Source organism: Suncus etruscus, chromosome 5, assembly GCF_024139225.1.
Source record: "Suncus etruscus isolate mSunEtr1 chromosome 5, mSunEtr1.pri.cur, whole genome shotgun sequence".
NCBI lineage: Eukaryota > Metazoa > Chordata > Mammalia > Eulipotyphla > Soricidae > Suncus > Suncus etruscus.
The window spans coordinates 93351326-93373744 of NC_064852.1; the positions used below are offsets into that span (position 1 = coordinate 93351326).

General features: G+C 38.1%; 1 protein-coding gene across 1 annotated transcript in view; it reads right to left on the minus strand.

The window, feature by feature from the left end:
• The window catches only part of MAP3K20 (mitogen-activated protein kinase kinase kinase 20), a 199224-nt gene that overhangs the window by 60017 nt on the left and 116788 nt on the right, over positions 1–22419 (minus strand). Inside the window, exons 9-11 of the mRNA XM_049773534.1 lie at positions 17215–17289; positions 6977–7083; positions 972–1107 (exon numbers count right to left, since the gene is read on the minus strand). Of these exons, the coding sequence (XP_049629491.1) occupies positions 972–1107; positions 6977–7083; positions 17215–17289 (318 nt within the window). The remainder of the gene's footprint in view (positions 1–971; positions 1108–6976; positions 7084–17214; positions 17290–22419) is intronic.

Here is a 22419-nt window from a genome sequence, read left to right on the forward strand (position 1 = left end):
CTTGAATCTGGGAAATACTTTGGAAGTGAGCTTTAACTGCTCAGTAGAGATCAGATCTTTTGAAAATAGAAAAGGTTCTTGAAGTTGATTTGGTGAAGGGCTTCTAAGCATTTTAGTTTATAACCACATTAGCAACTATCAGAGATGAATTTGAATGTATAACAAGTTTACTTGTCATTTTAAAGCAGACAAATATTATCTGTTAAAAGCTTGTGGAAAAATGACAACTTTATACTTAATTCCCCAAATGATAAATCATTTTAAATAGAGGAGAATGCTGAAATTTGATAAGACTTTAATATATGTCAGCATTTCAAGTTCAATGAAGAAAATCCTTAAAAAGAAATTTAGAGTCTTCTGAATATAAGGCTTAAGGAAAGAATACCAAACATCTATCCTAGGCATAGTCTATACCGGAAACTGGTCTAGGTAGATAGATGCCTTTTCCTAATATTTTCTGGCTCAGGATCAGCATCCTAAGTTGGGTAAGAAATGTTAATGTTCGTTGCTCCCAGGTTGTTAGGATGATTTGATTTTAGAAGGAAAATATGGTTACATTCTGAAATATCTTCAAGACTTTCTGGTTCAGTGTGCTTCTTGGTGTGACTTGGAGGACTGACTGATGGCCCATAGGAGTTGCTCAGCCACAGGCATGTGTTCTAGAAACCTAATGATGTGAAAATCTGCTGGATGCTACCTTTGTAATTCTAATATACCAACAGTTCATAGGGAAAACATCTGAAATAGGACAAGTTCTACAGGTCTGGCATTTTGTTAATTGAAAGTAGATAAGAGCACAACTCTAGCATAAGTGCAGGCCTTTTCATGGGCAGGCGGGAGGCAGGAGTGAGGCAGTGGCAGTGAGAGGAAGGAGGAGCATTGCCATGCGTCATGCTCAGCCCAGGCTCTATGGGGCATTCTATGTGTGGCGTGCACTAAGGCATGTGTGTAGCAGGTGGTGGAACACTCACCGGGGTATTGGACTGTTCTGTCAGTTTTTGCTCCCACATCTTCAACCGCCGTTCTCGTTCTTTGAGCTCCTGCTCCTTGCAGCTGAGATCTCGTTCTAGTTTCTTTAGCCTCTCAAGGGTAGCTTCAATCTCACACCTGTGTGAGGACAACCAGATAAAGTCTCTAGTTGGCTTGGGAGATTCTGGGCATGGATGGTAGGCCTGTCTGTTAGGTGCAGTGATCTGCACAAGTCTTAGCCTTGCGTTCACAGGCCATGCACTCCATTCCCAGAGAAGAAAACCTTCCAGGCTTTCCAATTCAACTGATTGCTAAGTTTGGAAAAATGAGCTCAAAACATGTCAACAAAGGCTTAGAAGAGCCTCTGGGTTAACCCAAGCTATAGTCCAGTGGCCTGGCTTTTTGCGGTTTAACAAATGCTTCCATTCCTCCAACTCTCGGTTCCCCCCTTGACCCCAGGAAGCAGGAATTTATCACATGGACACATGGAGAAAAAGGGTCTCAGGGTGAGTTGATAATTAAACAGAACTAGAAACTCATATTAGACTCTTCCAGGGCTAATGTGAAGAAAATCACATTAGTTTCTTCAGCAATAGATGGATGGATGACCCTAAATTAGTTTCCTCAGCTGTAAAGGTAAGCGCTTAGATCACATGAGACAGAGAAAGAGAGAGAGAGAGAGAGAGAGAGAGGAGAGAGAGAGAGAGAGAGAGAGAGAGAGAGAGAGCGAGAGAGAGCACTTTGTGGTTTTTCAAGCACTGCTAGGAACTATTCCTGAACACAGAACCAGGAGTATCCCCTGAAAATTGCCACCTAGGGTGCAAAAACCAGAAAGAACAACAATTAAAATAACAGCCTAGTAACAATGAAATATCAGTCCAGTGAGATTCTCCTTTAAAGAGAAAAAAACTCTAAAATGATTTTTATATTCAGGCAAGTGTGCAGGGGATCCTTGTCCTTAAAGGTAAGTTCTTTGATTCTTTCACAAGAAAGTGTTGGTCTCAATCCCTATGGGTAACCCACACACACCATCTGGAACAAAACCCTCCCTTCACAGAAAGAGAAACTGGCTGAGATGGTCAGCAGAACAGGTTCCCTCCTGCATGCTGCCACAATGCTCAAGTCTAGACCCAGGTTCTGAGAGTTGGGAGCTCTGTCCTTGAATTTCTGAAAGGCCTGAGAGAAAAACAACTGGAATGAGAGAATCAATGAGCTGAATGAGAGGAAGGAGAAAAGGAATTGGGCACAGGGGATGACAGAGAGTGTGTAGAGAAATGTGTTAGGTTTTATGTTGGGAGCCAAACCCCATACCTACTACTCATGAATTCTTCTGGTCTAAAAGTGTAGGCTCAGAGTTCTGGCTGATTAGATATTGTCCACTTTAACCAATTCCAACTAAGATTGACTTCAACTAGTATCAATTTTTATATACTAAAATAGGCAATGAAGGAGTTGGAGAGATAGTACAGCAGGTAAGGTGCTTGCCATATATGCTGTTGACCTGGGATTGAACCCCACTCTGCATAAGGTCCTTGAGAACTGAGAAGTAATCACTAAGCACAAAGCCAGGAGTCAGCTCTGAGCATTGCTAAGAGAGTTCAAAATCCAAACAAAACAAAAACAAAGCTCAGTTTTATTATATATTACATAAAAAGTATAGAAAGAACTTTTAAATGTTTTTTTTTTTTTTGTTTTTTTGTGTTTTTTTTGGTTTTTCGGCCACACCCGGTGACGCTCAGGGGTTACTACTGGCTATGTGCTCAGAAGTCGCTCCTGGCTTGGGGGACCATATGGGATGCCAGGGGATCGAACTGTGGTCCGTCCAAGGCTAGCACAGGCAAGGCAGGCACTTTACCTCTAGCGCCACCGCCCGGCTCCAAGAACTTTTAAATGTTTTAAGTGCTAATACCCAAATTGCAAGACTTCATTTTTATATTTGTTTTGTTTTGTTTGTTTTGGGGCCATACTCAGTGATGCTCAAGGGTTAATCCTGGCTTTGCACTCAGGAATTACTCCTGGCAGTGCTTGGGGGACTAGATAGGATGCTGGGAATCACACTTGGGTTGGCCTATACAAGGCATTGTATACTGTACCATTGAGCTTTGTTTTAAGAAGACATGGTGCTATGCTTCATTCCTTGAAAAGGAAATAAACTACTCATGAAATGTTTGGCCCAGGCAGATCTGAATGACCCATCACAGTTCAGTTCCACAGAGCTTACTCAGTGTACAGGACACAGTGTGGAGGCTCTCAAATGAGTCAGGACAATGGAAAGCAGGAGCCCTAGGCCAACAAGCTTTCTGTCCCCCATCACTGCACAACTGTGCACAGATCCACAGGATGAAAAACAGGCATGGGACATGATGAATGAGAAAATGTCTTAACATTAGATTTCTTTCCGATCATTAATCAGCTCGAAGGAAAGAACTAGGTTTATGTGGTTTTTAATAACTTCTCTTGAAAGAGAGTTTCTAGAATAATAATTACTTTTTCTAAAATTAGATGTTCAGTGTGTGTGTGTGTGTGTGTGTGTGTGTGTGTGTGTGTGTGTGTGGTTGTGTGTTATTAAGAGGAAGCTCCACTAGAAAACTAGCATTCACCAAAAACATCCAAGTCATCTGGTTTTCCCAGTCAGAGATGGGAAAAGGGAACCCAGAGTGGACATCCTCTAACCTTCCGGATTCTTTGCTTTTCTAGGAACACTGAGCAACAGTTGTTTTTCCTGAAGCATATCTAAAAATGCTCAGGTTCTGTAGTATTTCTCTTAACACAAAAGGAATTTATTCAAGTGAGCAGTGCCTGAGGGTGAATTGTAGCTTGGCACTGGCCATGAGTCCATTGCAAGGCCTGTGTACCACCACAAGCCCGTGACAGCAATTCGCCTGAGAAAGCCGGATGACCCCATCCTGCTCCATCTAGTCTTGGGTCCCAGGAGGACTGAACTAGCCTTGGCAGCAGTTTCTGTTTATGTGGTATGTTAGGGTTACCATGCAGGTTAAAAAAAAAGAGAATCCAAGTAAAGTATAATCATCTCGTAATTATAGAATAAATGACAGTTGTGTTGGCTATATTTTTTGGTTTTTGGGTCACACCCAGCAGCGCTCAGGGGTTACTCCTGGCTCTATGCTCAGAAATCACTCCTGGCATGCTTGAAGGACCATATGGGATGCCGGGATTCGAACCACCATCCTTCTGCTTCTAAGGCAAACACCTTACCACTGTGCTATCTCTCTGGCCCCTATAATTTTTATTATTCTTACTCTCCATCTTTTTTTTTTGGTTTTGTTTTTTGAGTCACACCTGGTGGCGCTCAGAGGTTCCTCCTGGTTCTGCACTCAGAAATCGTTTCTGGCAGGCACAGGGGACCATAAAGGGATGTAGGGAATTGAACCACCATCCATCCTGGGTCGGCTGCTTGCAAGGCAAATGTCCTACCACTGTACTATATCTCCAGCCCACTCCCCATCTTTTTAGCCAATTGTCAAGTACAAACAACTATGCTTTTTCTCCAACCGTAGTTAAGTAGTTCAGGAAAGTTAGATATTCTCAGGGATAGAGCAACACAAGGTAGGTAGACAAGGGGTAGGGTATTTGCCTTGCATGCAGCTGACTATGCTTGATTACCAGCATCCCCCAACCATCACCAGAAGTGATTTCTGAGTGCAGAGCCAGGACTAACCCATGAGCATTGCTGAGTATGGTCCAAAAAAAAAAGAAAAAACAAAGGAAAAAAGAAAAAGAAATTTACATGGTCTCTTGTTTTCTCTCTAGAGCCATTGAGAAAGCACCCTAAGCCACCAAATGCCTTTTATTTATAAAATATCAATTGATTTTCCTTCATCTTTTCATCTGTAAGGACTATATTCAAATATTCAGCTAATAAAGGTTTGTTATCTAAAAGGTATAAAATAAAGATTGAAAGAATTTTTCATGATAATGACCATTTAATACTTCACTGTAAACACATTAAATATGTATATCTATTAAAATATAATAACTTTAGAAGACTGAATTGTAACTTCTTTTTTAAAAACCATTTTTCATATCTGGATTATCAAGCATCATTCCATACTATTATTTGTAGGGCAATATACTCTTAAGAAATATTCTTTTATTTAGTCATTTCTTGTTTCAGAATTCTAAATGATGTTGTGATAAACATGTCATATATTATTGAAAAAATCAAAGGGAACTGATTGAACTGTCTGATCTATAGTTATATAAAGGACATTTTTATCAGCAACATATGACAACATTGTTACCACTGGTTACTTTAATAACATAACTGTTACTAATATGGTAAGTTTTCTTTTTTGATTTCTTTTTTGAGCATATTTTCATGTTAACCTTCTGTTTCTCCTTATAAAAATACTTTTTCATATTCTTTAGGTCTATTTATTTAGTTTTGGGGTCACACCTGACAGTGCTCGGTGCTTAGTCTTGGCTCTGCATTCAAAGATCACCCTTGGCAGCCAATACTCAGTGGACCATATGGGGTGCTGAGGATAGAATTGGGATTGCTATGTGCAAAGCAGTTGCCTTAACCCCTACAGTATCTCTCCTAGTCCCTACTACAAGAGTACCTGCAAAATAATTTACTAATTCCTAGAACATCCATGCTTAGGAGCGAGGAGATGCCCTCTGACCACAGATAGGGAAAAACCTCAACTAGTATGGTGTTAGGGCATAATTAACAGCTTATTGCATCTATTCTATGCATAAACTAATATGGGATCTTGGTGTAGGGGTGGTGAGCTGTCTTCTTGTTTGGGGACCACACACAGCAGTGCTCAGGGGCCACGCCCAGCTCTCTGTGAGGTGGCTTGTGATAAGGCTCTGGGGAAGCCTATATGGTGCTAGGGATCAAACTGGGGCCTGCTGCATGCAAGGCCCGTGCTCAGACCAGTGAGCTGTCTCTATAGCTTCAGAAGCATCATTTTAAACATAAGAAAAAACTTTGCATGGGTTCTGAATAAGGATGAAATATGCACGTGTTGAGGGGCAGAACAGTGGAGCGGGATGCTCAGAGGAGGAGGTGGCTGAAGAGACCACAGGGGATCTCCTGAGTAATGGAAACTTCATTAATAATTTTAAAGATGAGTGATCTGATTAGCTGCGGATTATAGGAAACAATATCATACTTGAACGTTTTGATTAGCTAATTATTTCAGCTCCAGAACAATGCCCCTCACACCTGGACTGGAGAGACAGCCTTACTTTTGTATCCCTGAATTAAACATTCACTTAACTCACGAGCCTTGTACAGATATTTCATAATAATAAAAATAAATAAGGTCGTTGTACAGCACCCAACAGAAAGTCCTACTAGCACCTCCACCACCATCTACAAGCATGCAGTGTTCGCTTGGCATCAGCAGGTGGCGTAAGGCGTCATGTTACGGTCCTGGCTCCAGGGAGCAGAGATTAAGTGACATTTCTGCTGAGTCAGGGGGAGAAGATCATGTCAGCTCCCAAACACACTATTTATATGAGTATGTCAGGTGACCTGGCTCAAATGTCTCATCTACACTTACTTCATCCACTCACACAATAACGTTCTCTCCTGACCAAGTTTGTTTTACCCAGAGACAACATTTAAAAGGATTTAGAACATACAAGGTTTCCTTTCAAAAGTGCTTTATATAGTCTTGCTACCTCTCGGCTAATGGACATGGTGCTCTGAGAAACAGCCAATGGTGCTTTTATTTCACACTGGAACAAAGCCAATGCTTCCAGTACAGAGTGTATATAAGGAAATGTCTGGTCACTGTCTTTAGCCTCAGAAGATACGATCTCAATATTCTTTCCAAATGATTAGGACATGTGACAAGCTGAGAGGAACACTTTTTTTAGTCATGAAATCGAGATGCTAACCCTCATCTTTAAAATACAAACAAAACGCCAATTCTTGTGTGATGTTTAGAAGACATGCCCGTCCTGGAGTTCTCTTGAAGCTGGTCTTGGGTCTGGGAAACCAGAGGCCATCTCTGTTTCAGGGCCCACTTACCTCCATTCAGCCTTGTTGTGCAGGAATGAGTTACACTGGTCAGGCAGATTAGTGTCGTTCGACATAGATTCAAGAATGGAAATGATTTGCTTGAAAGATGGCCGTTTCTGAAGAGGAAATAATTTGGTGGGATTTAAAACAGAACTTTAAGAGAACATCCACAAACAGTAATAAATTCAACTCATCATTTGAACACACAAACACACACCTTGTAATGTGGAATGATTTAGTGAGTTTTATCACTATTGGATTACTCTGGTATAGGAAATCAAACTCTCTATTTTCAATCAATTATATGAAAGAATAGACTCAGAGGTCATTTTACTGTCACAGGTTTGAGACTGGAATAATGAGTTTTTCTCTACATGACTTCTCCCTTTTGGGAGGACACAACTGAGGACTCTCCTAACAAAGAAAATGTTCAATTCTATTTTTTAAAAAAATCTATGTGATCCCCCACACCAAACCCTGCCACTCCAGCATTTCTTTTTTCTTGTTTTGTTTTGTTTTGTTTGTTTTTGATATTATTTTCCTTCTCTTTTTTCTTCCACTTTTTTCTTTCTTTTTCACTCTTGTGGATATTATTTGGTGATTTTTTGTTTGTTTTTTTAGTAGTTGATACCAAATTTATCTTCTCTTTTCCTTAACCTTTTTTTTATCTCCAACAGAATAGCATAACTTGAATCATTCAGCCTCATAAATTGAGGGGGAAAAATGATGATACCAGGACCAGTCATATGAACATGTAGTAAAAATAAAAAAATGACCAGACTGGAACACCAAACCCAAAGTCAATGACAACAGAATAGATACCCAATCTACAACAAGCTGTAAAATGGAGACCAGTTACACTAGTATTGAGGGGGGGGGGATAAAGGAGGGAGATATGGGAGACATGTTGGGAACAGGAGTAGAGGGAGGACAACATTGGTGGTGGGAATGCCCTTCATTCATTGTCACTATGTACCATAAATAATTGTGTGTACTGCACTTCAGTCACAATAAAAATTAAAAAAAGATTTATGTGATTAAAAAATATGGTGAACAGAACATGGCAGAGTCTGAGTGATAGATATAAACATCCACTATAAAATTAATTTAACTTTTCTCTATGCTTGCTTGGCACCTAAGAAAATGTTTGGGGAAAGTCTCAGAATCACTCACTCAGAAGCAGTAAAATTTCCTAAACCAGTTGTCAGAAAAAAAAAAAAAAAGAACCTCCAGTCATTCTAAATTCATTGCTCTCAGTGCTCACTCTATAGCTTCACTAGCATCGGAGTTGGGAACCTGTCGGTAACTGGTGATGAGACAGATCAGGCAGGGATAAAACCTAGTTCCTTAGCAGCAACAACACTAGGCTTTCTCTTTAGGCTCTATCTAAGATTGAGACAATAGGTTAATACAAAAAAACGGAGAAAGATAATAAAAGCAATAAAAGCAGGACGCACATTCTCTCTTGATCATGCCTCATAATTATACCATCTCTGAACAAATTACAGTTGTAGCAATTAAAACATGCATTTTAATTTAGGAGCACAAAAACAAGACAGAACAATGTCGAAGTGGCTCGCTTTCAGGACTTAAGTGCTTCCCACACTAAGAAAGATTCATCCCACCTCCCGCCCCAATTTCTCAGGAATATAAAGCTGGGACAGTTAAACTGAGTTCTTTCATGATTATATAATTTTAAGGATATATATGGCTTGGCTTGATTTTTTTCTTTTTGTTTGTGTTGGGCCACACCTGGTGGCATTCAGGGATTACTCCTGGCAGGCTTGGGAGAGCCTATGAGATGTTGGGGACTGAACCCAGGTCAGCTGTGTACAAGGCAAGCACCCTACCTGCTGTGCTATCACTCTGGCCCCATTGCCTTAACACTCTTACTCTTAATATCCCCCCCTAGCACCACCACTTATGGTCTTCCCAGGCAAAGCCAGGAGTGATCCCTGAGCACAGGGCTAGGAGGAACCTGATGTTGCCTACTGCCCACCAATCATTCCAAAAAAAAAAAAAAAAGAGAGAGAGAAAAGGATACAGGTAGCTAAATGTTTTAATAAGCACAGGGGAACCAGGGGAATGTGGTTAAGCAATTAGAAATTTTGAAAATATTCTACTTTTGACTTTGTTCCCATTTAATTTCTCCCATGGGTCAGGGTGCAAAAAAACAAAAATTGTTTTAATTGCTCAAGAACTAATAGTGCAATGAAAAAGGAAGCAGAAGGAGCAAATGAACTTTTAAAGAAACATTTTTCCCCTTACATGTAATCATTCTTAAAATAATGTAAAACTTTTGCAATGGATGATAAGCATTTCTAGAATATTAACTAATATCTTAAAGACATTAAAATTAAAACGAACAGCTTAATTAACATCTTATTTTCTAGTTAGGATATGCTCGGAAGGGCTCAAGAGATAGCTGAAAGAGAGAGTCTATCTGTGTTGCATGCAGGAGACCTGCATTCAAGCCTTAGCGCAACATATTCCCTTTCCCCCCAAGCAATATGCCAAGAGTAGCCCTGCTGATGTCATCCAAAAACAAAACAGAAACTACAGCAGAATATTCTCTGAGATGAAAATGATAAAAGTTAGCATTTAAAAAAAAAAAACAAATGGGTCTGGGAGATTACTTAATGACCGAAGCACATGCTTTGCATGCAGGAGGCCCAGGTTTAATCCCTGGTTGCATGTGTTGTTCCCCAGAATCATCAGCAGTAACTCCCAAGCACCAAATTGGGAGTAGCTCTCGAGCACCATTGGGCGTGATCCAAAATAAAACAAAAAATTTAAAAAGCAGCAATAGTGTAAAATTTTATGAAAATAATAGTTTCTGAATATTCAGATAATAGAATACATCATTTGGTTTAGGATTATATGTAAGTTCTGATGAAAAACTTGGGTTTCTTTTAGATATCATATAGAATTTGCATGCTTAAAAAGTTAAAATGTCCCAGTATCTGGGACATTGTTTTATTTTATTTTATTTTATTTTATTTTATTTTATTTTTTGGTTTTTGGTCCACACCTCGTGACGCTCAGGGGTTACTCCTGGCTATGTGCTCAGAAATTTCTCCTGGCATGGGGGACCATATGGGATGCCGGGGATCAAACTGCGGTCTGTCCTAGGTTAGCACCAGCAAGGCAGATGCCTTACTGCTCCATGCTACTGCTCTGACTCCGACATTATTTCTTTTAATTTAAAAATATTGTATTAAAAGCTTGTGATTTACAAAGCTCTTCATAGTTGGGTTTCAGATATGGAATGTTTCAGGATCAATTCCACCACCAGTGTTGACCTCCCTCCACCAGTGTTCCCAGAGTCCATCCCTTGCCACCACCCCTTGCTCTCCAGCCTGCCAAAATAAGAGGCCTATTTTAAATTTAGATTGTTAAAGTTTGGGTCTCTGATTTCATTAATGTTGACTTTGGCTTGGATATTTAGTTCTGTCCTTTTTTAATACCACCAATGCACCTGTCTCTCATCCTTTCATATTTGTGTTTCTCCTCCTCCACTCAATTTCTTTTCTTCTCCTTGCAATATTCTGGAGCCAAGAGTATTCAAGAAAACTCCATTTAAACCATTGCATTTTTTCATGCAGTTATTTTAAATACCACATATAAGTGATATCATTCTTTATCCTTCTTCTGGCTTCATTTAACATAATACCTTCCACTTTCATCCATGTTACAGAAAACTGCATGATTGCATCATTCTTTAAAACAATGTAGTATTCCATTCTATATATGTATCACATCTTCATATTTGTTGTTGGACATCTAGGTTTATTTCAACTCTTAGGTATTGCACTAAGTGCTGCAATGAATAGTGGTGTGTAGACATTTTTTTTGAATTAGTGATTTTCTGTCCTGGGAATAGATCCCTAAAATCAAAATTGCTGGTTCGTATAGCAGACCAATTCTTTGTTTACTGAGCTGTTTTCTACAGGAGTTGGACCAGGGAGCATTTCCACCAGCAACAGATGAGAATTCCTTTCTCACCACATCCCCACAATTACAAATTGTTCCCAATATTTTTGGTATGTGCCATCCTCACTGGTGTAAGATAATATCTGATTGCTATCTTCATTTGAATTTCCCTAATGATAAGTGATGAGCATTTTTTCATGTGCCTGTTGGCCATCTGTTAATCTTCCTCAGAGAAGTGTCTATTTTTGTCCTCTCCCCATTTTTTGATGGGGTTTTTAGGTTTTGTCGGGTTAATCTTTGAGAGTACTTTGTATATCCTAGATATCAAACATTTATCTGATATGTTGAGTATAAATATTTTCTCCCACTCAGTTAGCTGTCTTTTAATTTTAACTCATATTTCTTTTACATACAGAAACTTTTTAGTTTGATCTAGTGGGACATTATTTGTTATCTTTACTTTCAAGAAAAGAAAATTCATCACAGAAGTACCCACTATCACAGGAGATCAGTGACAAAAACTAAGTATGGGGTTGGTCTGTAAAGTCTTCACAATATTTTATACAGGAGGGAGAAGGATTAAGTGTTCCTTCTTATCCCACTCAGAGTTGTTAATGATTATTTTTTTCTTCACTCAGAAATATAAATTTGGAAGTTGAGCAAATTTTTTACTTCTGTAATAAAGTATTCTGAGTACTTTGTATAAAGCTCTAGCATAGCATGATGTTTATCTAAGACCAACTATCTTTATTGCACTAGAACATTTATTTGTTGTAAGCTGAATATTTCCATTTTGTGCTAATATTTTAAAATCTAACAACTTAAAAAAAAACATTTTCTAACTTTTGCTCTCTTTTGTGGAAAGTACTGGCACTCACTAATACTTAACCTGTTATGTACTTCTGGCTAGAGAACAATGATATGTCTCTCAGGCAATGAAACAGTCAACAACAAACTGGGAATCTACTTACTAATTTTAGGTAAGGTGCTCTGGGGAAACACACATGAAAATGAGCTCTATTTCCTCCTAGAGCCTGCAATTCAATTAGGAACCCAAAATAAAAACAAACAAACAAACACACTCTCAACTGTACAAAGTCTGAACTAGCAGGAATGGAATAACCAGGAAAAAAATGGAGATGAAGTACCAGAGGATGAAAGAAAGAAGGAAGAGAATTTCAGGAAACAGAAGAGTGAGAGGTGAGGAGAGGGGAAATGAGCCTGGAGAGTGGTTGTGTTGGTAACAGTTGGGCATCTAATCAAACAAGATCCAGGGGACATGCATTGGTGTATTAGAATACATGTCCTGATTTTATAAAATATAAATCAATCCTAAATGTTCTCTATACTTCATATGACTAGGACACAAGATTCCTTTGGTCCTAATGAAGGATTGGCTTATATGCTGAAGATAAATCTATTTTAATTTTGGGCCTAATGTGTGCCATGTTTAGACTATCATTTAATTAATGTACCATCAATGTATATTTTTAGAATTTTAATTAATGTGGTGCAGTTTCCGATTAAGAAATTCAAAACCTGCTTTGCATACAGAAACATAATTATAATTATAGAGAGGTAGTTGCACTATCTAACTCAATGCAAATAATTTCAGGTGAAATTTCTATTTAAGTAGCAGAGAGGAAAAATTATGTCCAAATTATTGTATCAGCTACAAAGGACATCTAACTAATGAAGAGTATGGAAAGGATAGTGAAATACTATTCCCTATCCCCAGCCCAGCTCTAGGGATCAAACCCAGGCTTCATGCATGCAAGGCCTGTACTTTGCCATTGAGCCATATCTTGGCCCAGGGGTACCATTTTAATAGTATAAAATGAGAGTTCTGGAGCAATCTTGTTTTTAGTTGATTACAATTTCTACTTGGTTTAGTTTGCAAAGAGTAGACATTTATCCCATGTTCGGCAACATGACACATTAAGATGATCACAGGGACTACATGCGGGCAGGGCAGGCAATTTAGAACCTGTGAAGCTTTGTCACAGAACATTAATAAAAGCAGAAACAAGCCTACATAAAATCATTTAAAACTATGATAAATCTTTGGTAAAAATAATCTTAAATAAATCTAGGACTTTACATTTAAAAATGGTGAAGATAATTTTCTGAACAGGAATAAAAGTATAGCTTGAGGTGGCTGCTTCTTTTTTCTTTCTTTTTTGTTTTTTTGGGTCACACCAAGCAACATGCTCAGGGGTTACTCCTGGCTCTACGCTCAGAAATCGCTCCTCACAGGCTCAGGGGATCATATGGGATGCCGGGATTTGAACCATCATCCTTCTGCATGCAAGGCAAATGCCTTACCTCTATGCTATCTCTCCAGCCCCTGAGGTGGCTGTATCTGTGTGCAGAGGTGAAAAAGGCTGGGAGCACCAACCACAAAAGCCAGCCAGAACACAGGAGTAGCAGGTTTGCCAATAGGGAGCAGTATGTGGGCCTGGAGGCCTTGAAGCCTGTATTCTGCCTAGGTGCACAATTGGCAACTCTTTTAACCTCAGCATTCAGTTGCCCTCACTTGCTGGAGTAAACTTTTGTACTGTGAAGCATCGGGCACACATCCATGTGAACTCTGGGTTATGTGAACACAATCCCTGCACTGACATTTGTTTTGGTGTTAACTCCACTGGAAAAACATATCACAGAAGATTCTGTATGCTATTGCATTCATCTGTTCTTAAAGGTTAGTTCAGAACTTTAAATTTAGGAAGAAATCCCATGCTTAAGTTTTTTATTTTTAGATCTCTACTGAAAAGGTCAATTCACAATGCATCTAATTCCAAGAAAAGCTGTTCAGATTTGAACTACGCAATTTGATAGGGTAATGACTGTAACCTCTGCTGGGCATTCAACTCCAAGGGCCCTCTTACATTTGTCAATTTTTTATTTGGGAAAATTCTAAACACATACAAAAGTAAGAGAGACCAATATAATGAAGCTCCAAATACCTTTCACTCAGCTTCAAAATACAGCCAATCTTGTTTAATCTATGCTGTCATGATTTAAGACCAGTCTACCATTTTTATAAATATTTCCACATGAATGTAAAAGCCTTTGTAAAATGATTTTTAGAGGGAAAGGAAATGGGCCATTCATGCTCAAATGTGATAACCACATGAAAGCCTAAGTTTGGGAATTTCTCCAACTCTATTGTGACAGCCTCAAAAAAAAACCCACCGAGACTGGCTGGGGAGCACTTCTCCAGAGTCCCAAAAGACTCCTTTCCACCACATGTCTTGCATTATAGAAGGGCAGTATAGTATAGAGGATCAGAGTGGGAGTTGTGTCAGCAAATTTAGGTTCATTTTTAGACACACTGCTTATTAGTCATGGTGTCACAATACCTTGAGCTCATTTATTGAACCAAACTCTGTATGCCTTAGCTCCTTATCTGTAAGAGGAGAGCAATAAATGCACCTACTTCATGGAGATATTCTGAGTGATAAATATTTTAATATACATTAAGTACTGAGACAGTATCTGCCATAGAAAAAACATACCATGTGTATTGTCTTTATAGTAATGAAGTTGCAATATTTGTTATTGAAGATTTAAAGCAAAGAGTTTTTCATTTTATTGAACAAGTCATATCACAGTGATGTAGACAAGGGCTGGGGTGAGTTTCTAGGGATTCACAATATGTTGATATTAACAGAGAACTTTTGTGGTCCACCAGGGGCTCATAGCAAGCTTGGTCAGTCTAACTGCACTTTGGAATGGAGTTTATTACATGAAGCTTTAAAAGTTCAAAGACGGCTCTTCCCAGGTATGGGGTTAGGGGACACACTATACCACAGGCTTTTTCCCTAGCTTGGGGGTGCTGCGAGACTTGGCAGGCCTCCAGCCATTCCCCTATTTCCCCCTGGACTCTAGGCCTGGCCTGAGTGCCACCTCGGGTGGCCTGCCATGGGTTCCGGGGGGATCCTATTAGGGGTCTCCAGGCTTCCCCCCCCTCCCTACTCTAGGGAGGAGGAGCACAGGGAGGGGCCGGGCAGATAGCTGGCTTCTGGCGTTTTGATCCTGGAGGCCTGCTCTTCCTAGGTATGGGGTTAGGGGACACCCTATACCGGAGGCTTTTTCCCTAGCTTGGGGGGTGCTTCGAGACTTGGCAGTCCTCCAGCCGTTCCCCTATTCCCCCCACCCCTACTCCAGGCCTTCCCTGGTTGCCAGCCCAGGTGGACTCTATCGTGGTCTTCAGGCTTTCCCCCTTTCTCTCCTGACACTAAGGGGGGACACATGGGGTGGATGGCGGGCAGATGCAGCACTGGTGTATGTCGGGACAATACGTCGTGACAACCACTGGTAATTTTTTTTTCTCTCATTGGTCTCCATTTCAAAAACCGCGTGGGGGCATACCATATTTATTTGAAATAAAAATGGAAGGATGGACTCTCAGTTTGGGAAGAGACCATTTCAGGTGGGGTTACCATATATTTTCAAAAACAAATGAGAGGATGGACTCTCAGGCTGGGAAGAGGCCACTTTACCTACTTGTTTACTCCCAGCAGCCTCTTGGCCTCTTCCTTTTCTCATTTTTTAACTGTGGTTGATACCATACTAGGTTTTTGATTAATTCCCATAAACGGTGACAACTGAGTCCACTGTCTTATGTTAGAGTATTTATTTTCCCCACTTTTTATCTCTTTTCCTCTTTGTGAACTGTTAAATAAGGTATTTTGGTGAAAGTCCCTCTCTATCTTTCCTTCCCTTTGTAATTTGTTAAATAAGGAAGTTTGTAGAAGTGTCCCTCCATTTAACATTTATATAAGAACCAAGTCAATTGGATTGTTGGACTTGTTCTAGCATCCCCATAGGCTCCAATCTTGCCATGTGATACTGTTCTTCCTTTGCATAGGCACATTAAAATGAGAAATTATATACAAACACATTCTTATAGAGATGGGAATACACAGATTTTCTTAAACGGTGACAATTGTGTCCACTGTCTTAAGTCAGATTGTTTATTTTCCCCACTTTTTATCTTTTTTTCTCTTTGTGAACTGTTCAATAAGGAATTTTGGTGAAAGAGTCCCTTAGTTTAATCAAATTAAACTGATTAATTAATAGGTCACGGGGATTGTTGGACTTGTTCTGAAGGCCCCCTTATGTGTTGATAACGCTAGTTGGCATTATTCCTTGTTTGCATGGGCACATTAAAATGAAAAATACTATACACACAAATAAGTTCTTATCTAATAGAGTAGGAACATACAAATCTTGTGGTGCAATGGAACCTTACCCCCTGAACATTGACATGATGACCTGGTACAGGCCTCAGAGGTTTGGGCATTTTCCAGTCACCCCTGAACCAGGGAAGCCATCTATGAAACATCCAAAGTTGTCTATGACATCACCTGGAAGCAATCCTCTACCAGGGAAGACCCTACTGCTGCTCTGACATCGATTTACTCAAAAGAGTCTTCCCTTAACACTGAGAAGATTTAAAGAACAACAATGATCTGCATACTGGACAGGGCTTTCTGCTTTGCCCTTCAATTGTGAGTTGAAATTAGACGCCGGCCCGCACCATCCTGACTTCAATGTAGGATATAATGCCAGGATCTTCAGTACAGAAACATGATACCAACAATAGAGACTGTGAAAAATATAACTGGATGGGCACTACAGACAATGACCGAGATTGGACAAACTAGTTTGCCTGGAGCCTAGAAATGGTCTTATGTCAGGAAACTTCAGGAGTAGGGTCTCCGTGTACTTAGGCCAAAGTTTTTCCTTTCCATGACCCCCATACTTTGGTGGGCCCATGCAAATGATAATTGCCACTCTAATATTGTTTTTACAGTGCTCCTTTGACTCTAAACCTTTAAGAAACCACTAGTAAAAATATCTGGAACTGCATATATGCTTTTAGTTACACTAGCATTCTGGGGGATAAAGAAGGGATATGCTTGGGAACAGGGATGAAGGGAGGACAACACTGGTGATGGAAAGGCCCTCATTTATTGTCACTGTGTACTTTAAATATCACTGTGTAAGATTTGTGAAAAAAAATTAAAATGCCTCTAATAATGTATGCCATTATGATCAAAAATTGTGTTTTAATCAGAAATGATCTTTGACTTACATGTATTGTCATATTATATTAATTATATTATATGTTATATATTATTATGTTGTTAGTTCACCTCAATATGTTAATCAATATTTTCTCTTGAATAAATTCTTACAATAAAAATATATATATTTAAAAGAAAAGTTCAAAGACAAAGAAGCAAGGGAAATTTCAGAATTTTGAAAGAAACCAACAGGAAAAACTCCAACAAGAGTTTAGATACCTTGGCATCAGCTTCCCAACACTGATGTAACAGTTCAGCAAAACTTCTGGGGCAACTGCTGGGAATGGTTAATCTCTACAACAGAGAGTAAAATAAACAAATATGTAAATAAAGCATAAAGACTTATTCATAAAGGTAAGCAAGTACTAATGAAAAACTCATAAGTCAATCTTTGAGCATAAACTTGGCTGTAAACTTAAAGCTACCGTGGATCAATACTTGACAGGAGAGAATTTATATTCTGATCCATAATATTGAAGTACAAGTACAATTATACATTTTCTTCACAGAGGAATCACAATGCACAGAGAATTCACATTCCTACAACATATGCAACAAAATACAAAACCAAGTCTAAAAGAACCATGGGGCAAGTTGGATCTACAATACTAAATCTGAGACCTCTATTCTATCATATGTAGACCAGGCAACTAGACACAAAGCTATGCTTTGGTAAAAGGTGTACAATTCTGAAAATATCAGTATAGATAATCACAGAGCATTTCAAAGAAAAGTATAATAAATTAAGGGCTGACTGATCTTTGCATTATTTATAACCTTACTTACATTTTGGGAAAATATGTAATGTAATTAATGACTACTGGGATCTTTAATACCAAACCCAACTTTATTCAGCCTTTGTAGTTGTTAAATTCAGTTTTTTTTCTATTAGAAATATAATATTGTTATGTTTATTATTTATGTTATTGTTATATTTAATATATATTATGTCTTCTTCTTTGGTGGTATTTGAATGTTTATTCATTACATAATGCATCTTTTATATAATAGTTTGCATTATGCTGACACATATCATGTGTGTAGGTAGGTTGTTTATCTTCTGAACTGCATTTCCGGGACAGAGAGGGAGCATGAAAGGAACTGTTCTAAAAATAGAATAAGACAGTATACAATCACTGTACCAAATATTACTTGGGGACTGGAGCAATAGAACAGTGTCACCAACCCAGGTTCAATCCAGAGCATCCTTGATGGTCTTTTAAGCCCTACAAAAATTAATCTCTGAGTGTAGAACCAGGATTAAGTCCTGAGCACTGTCAGCTGTGACCCCAAAATAAAAACATACACTTTCCCCCACCCGTGGTATTGCTTTTCAAAGAAACTTAAAACTAATAGGGGAGGGGAACTGGGAATGGAAGGAAGAGGCAGATTTAGAAGTGACAAAGGACAATGGTGAAAAGTCTTGGGCACTTACAGTAATAAAGGTAATAATTTCATACATCAAAATCATATAAGTTAATGCTATTGGAACAATAAAAATGAACTATAAAATATTTAAAACAAAAAAACTTTAACACTAAATTAGATTTAGAAGAGACTACCTAAAAAAAAAAAAACTATAAAAATAGTTGCACGGGGGCCCGGAGAGATAGCACAGCGGCGTTGGCCTTGCAAGCAGCTGATCCAGGAACAAAGGTGGTTGGTTCGAATCCAGGTGTCCCATATGGTCCCCTGTGCTTGCCAGGAGCTATTTCTGAGCAGACAGCCAGGAGTAACCCCTGAGCAACGCCAGGTGTGACCCAAAAACCAAAAAAAAAAAAAAAGTTGCACAGGCAAGAAAACAGATAGCATATGTTTGAAATTACCGACAAGCTTAAAATCAAAACAAAGTATCAAAACAAAACAAAAAAAAACAACCATCTCCCGATTAGAAGCAGTTTTAAGCATTTTAAAACTTCTAGTCTTGTGATTTCATAGAAGAGAATAATATGTAGTAACTGTATTATAATTTTATAGTAATGTTAATGTAAAACTTTGATGAAGATTCTGAAATATCATGTGTTTACTTCCTTTAAAACTAAGTTTGATGGGGGTGGGAATAATAAAAACTGAAAGTAGGTATAGTTTATATACAACAGAATGTACTCCATATATAACTAAAAATAACTTTTCATAAGTCATATTTCCAAGCAACTCTTTCCAAGAATCAGTGTGTGAATTGGATACTCATCATTCTGATCATCTTTTTCTTTACTGACCAACTTTTCAGATATCACATCAGAGACATTGCACAATGGAACAAAATTACTTTAAATTATTTGACATGATCGTGGTCAAATAGCGGTTAAGTGTGGACTGTGGCACTTCATGTCAGGAGAATTTTGGAGCATTAACAAGTACTTTCAAACAAAATCCAAAATATTTCAATTCTGATTACATAACTATGGGCATTCTAAATGCACTAAAATACTCTGAAATACCCAGGTAATCGCCTCAGGTTTCAAATAAGTCTTACATATCTAAAAGTACAACCGTTTAAAGTATTTCACAACCTATATATTAAGCATGGCACTTAAAAAATCTCATTATTTGGGGTGGGGGTATCATTTTCTATCTAAGATACAAAAATCATTAAGCATTTATAAATCTAGTATAGTTAGGAACAGTAGATTATATTTTTGGAGAGTTTTTTTTTTTGTTAATCAAGAACTAAAGTTTTGCTATTTAAATCAAAACATATTTTACTTGAGAATCTATTTATAAAGAGAGAAATGCTGCCAGAACATTTTGAATGATCACTAACTGGGTTTTATGAAAGCTGGAATGGTAAAACTACATATATGCTATATTTTTAAAAATGTGTTAGCAGTGCCCTTTTTTTTTTTTATAATGGTGCACTTTATACTTTTCAATCTTTTTTAAATTTTGTTTTGGTTTTAGACCACACCAGGTGATATTCAGGGATTACTCCTGTCTCTACACTAAGGAATCATATGGGGTATTGAGAGCGAACTCAGATCATCTGTATGCAAGGCAAGTGACTCACCTGCTGTGTTATTTCTCTGCCTCTACTTTGCAATTTTTAACAGTATTTTATGGATTGGTTTTAAATTTAGTGCTAGGAAAAATCTTTTTAGAGGTCTTATATATTCATTAAGATTTAAGAAGCAAGGCTCTGCAGAGAGAATTTTATAATGTATTATTTTCCAAATAGGTGTGAAAAGCAAATCCAAATAAATGGTGAAACTGAGTAATATCTAGAGTTTAGTTAATAGTAATACATCAAAGTCAAATTGATAGTTCTGATATTATACCCTTCCTATATGTCTCCCTGGGGCAAAGAATGTGGATCAGTAGTACAGCTCATACTTAATATATGTGAGACCCTGGGTCCAATCTTCAAACAGCAGAGAAATAAAAAATAACACAAAATGGCTTAACCATGTCACTCACTTTTTAAATAAAGAAAATTCTTAAAATAGTTTTATCTTTTCAATTTAGTAAACTATTATTCCAAATTTAAAGTAAATAAAATAATTTTGTAAATCATATTTACATCAGTTTGAATTTTATGGTAAAATAAAATTAATTCCTGGTGATTACTGTAGTAGAATGTCAAAAAATTTGTTTTGGTAATAAGGTAAATTTATAAGGTGAAATGGTGATAACTTCTTGAATAAGTAAAAATGAAAATTCCGGGGCCGGGCGGTGGCGCTAAAGGTAAGGTGCCTGCCTTGCCTGCGCTAACCTTGGACGGACCGCGGTTCGATCCCCCGGTGTCCCATATGGTCCCCCAAGCCAGGAGCAACTTCTGAGCACATAGCCAGGAGTAACCCCTGAGCGTTACTGGGTGTGGCCCAAAAATCAAAAAAAAAAAAAAAAATGAAAATTCCATTTAACTTCAATGTTGTTTTAACAAAAAATATAATCAGAGATAAATAGCCTTATAGGAATAAATAAATAAATACCTATTAGGAAAATTATTTTACCATGTGAATTTCTTTCAACTAACAAATTAATAAGTACAGTTTGGGATATGTGACCAGTTATTAGCTGGTCCCCAGATTCTATCTTGGATGAAACAGGCCTTTCAACTTTAGGGATCTCTGGAGAAAGAGATTATCAGGAGGCAAATGTTTCCTCTTGTAAGTGCTGAGGAGGTCTGAAGTCAGTTTAAATATACAAGTCAGCTCCCCAAATGGAAGCTTCTAAATTCATTTTTCTGTTTACTATTAAAAATCCTTGAGTGAGGTTCCACTGTTTGGAAAATGCTTTAGATTCATGCCTATGTGGCCATCCTTTGCTGAGATATTCACTTAAAATATTAATCATTCTGTCTTAGAGCTTTCTGGAGAGCTCAGTTAGCTTTTCTAGTTCATCTGAAAATAGTCTGGAGTGGGAAGATGACATTGAGTTTTCTGTTCCAAAATCAACAGGTCCTTGATAATTTTTTTCACTCTCATTAGTAAATCCAGACCTAGGTGTCTCATTATCAGGTTAAAAAATATTGAGCAGAAACAAATAGACTCAAACTTGATGAGAATTACCAGTTCTGTACGTGAGGTTTAAGAGCACATCAGGAAATTCTATCCTATTTAATTAGGACAAAACAGTTCTCATAAAATAATGAGTCAAATACATTTCTTGAATATAATTCCCTTTTGCTATTTTTTTAAACTGGCAGCTCTCGCCCATCCTGTTTAGCTGGCACAATATATCATCCATTCTCAATGACTCAGGAGAACAAATTAATAAGGTACCTCTGGATTAGGATTACATGATCTGAAGCAATAGTTTCAATCATTTTTTGCACGTAAGACTAGCACTGGTCCATGGAACAACTGTAAATTAGGTTGCAATAATTTTTTCAAGGGCTGGCAGCAAACTTTTGCAGACTGGCACCAGTCCACAGACTTGTGGTTGAAAACCACTGATCTAAAAGATGGACCATTGGATTCTCATAGTCAATCATAGCTCTTTGATGGAGTTCATTTCTGAGCACACATGAGGAGCAAATTAACTGAATTATTTTAAAGCTTTTAAAAAGGGAAAAATCTTGATTATAGAATCACTTTTTTTTTACAAGTTATTTCATCTTTAGATTGCAATCTTAGCCTTTGTAGAGGACACTGAGAAGATGTAGAAATGAAGTCTTGTGAAATAAAGTTATTTTACCCTGTAAAGACAATCAAGTGCTCCCATTACATGATTTAAGTTCTCCTAATACCTTGATATCGGATGCTTCATCCTTATGCTGAGAATTTCCATGGCTGTGCGTTTCAGGCACAATTTTAAACCTTTCAAAATGTAGTTGCTCTCTTTGATATGAATGTACCATGTTCTCTGATGTAGGCTCATAGGTCCAACTAGCTGAAAGCCTCAATTTGTGGGAAGAAGAAAAGCGAGGCTGGGGACACAGCACAAGCGGTGTTTACGCCACTGAAGTTCTTTTGAAATGGAAAG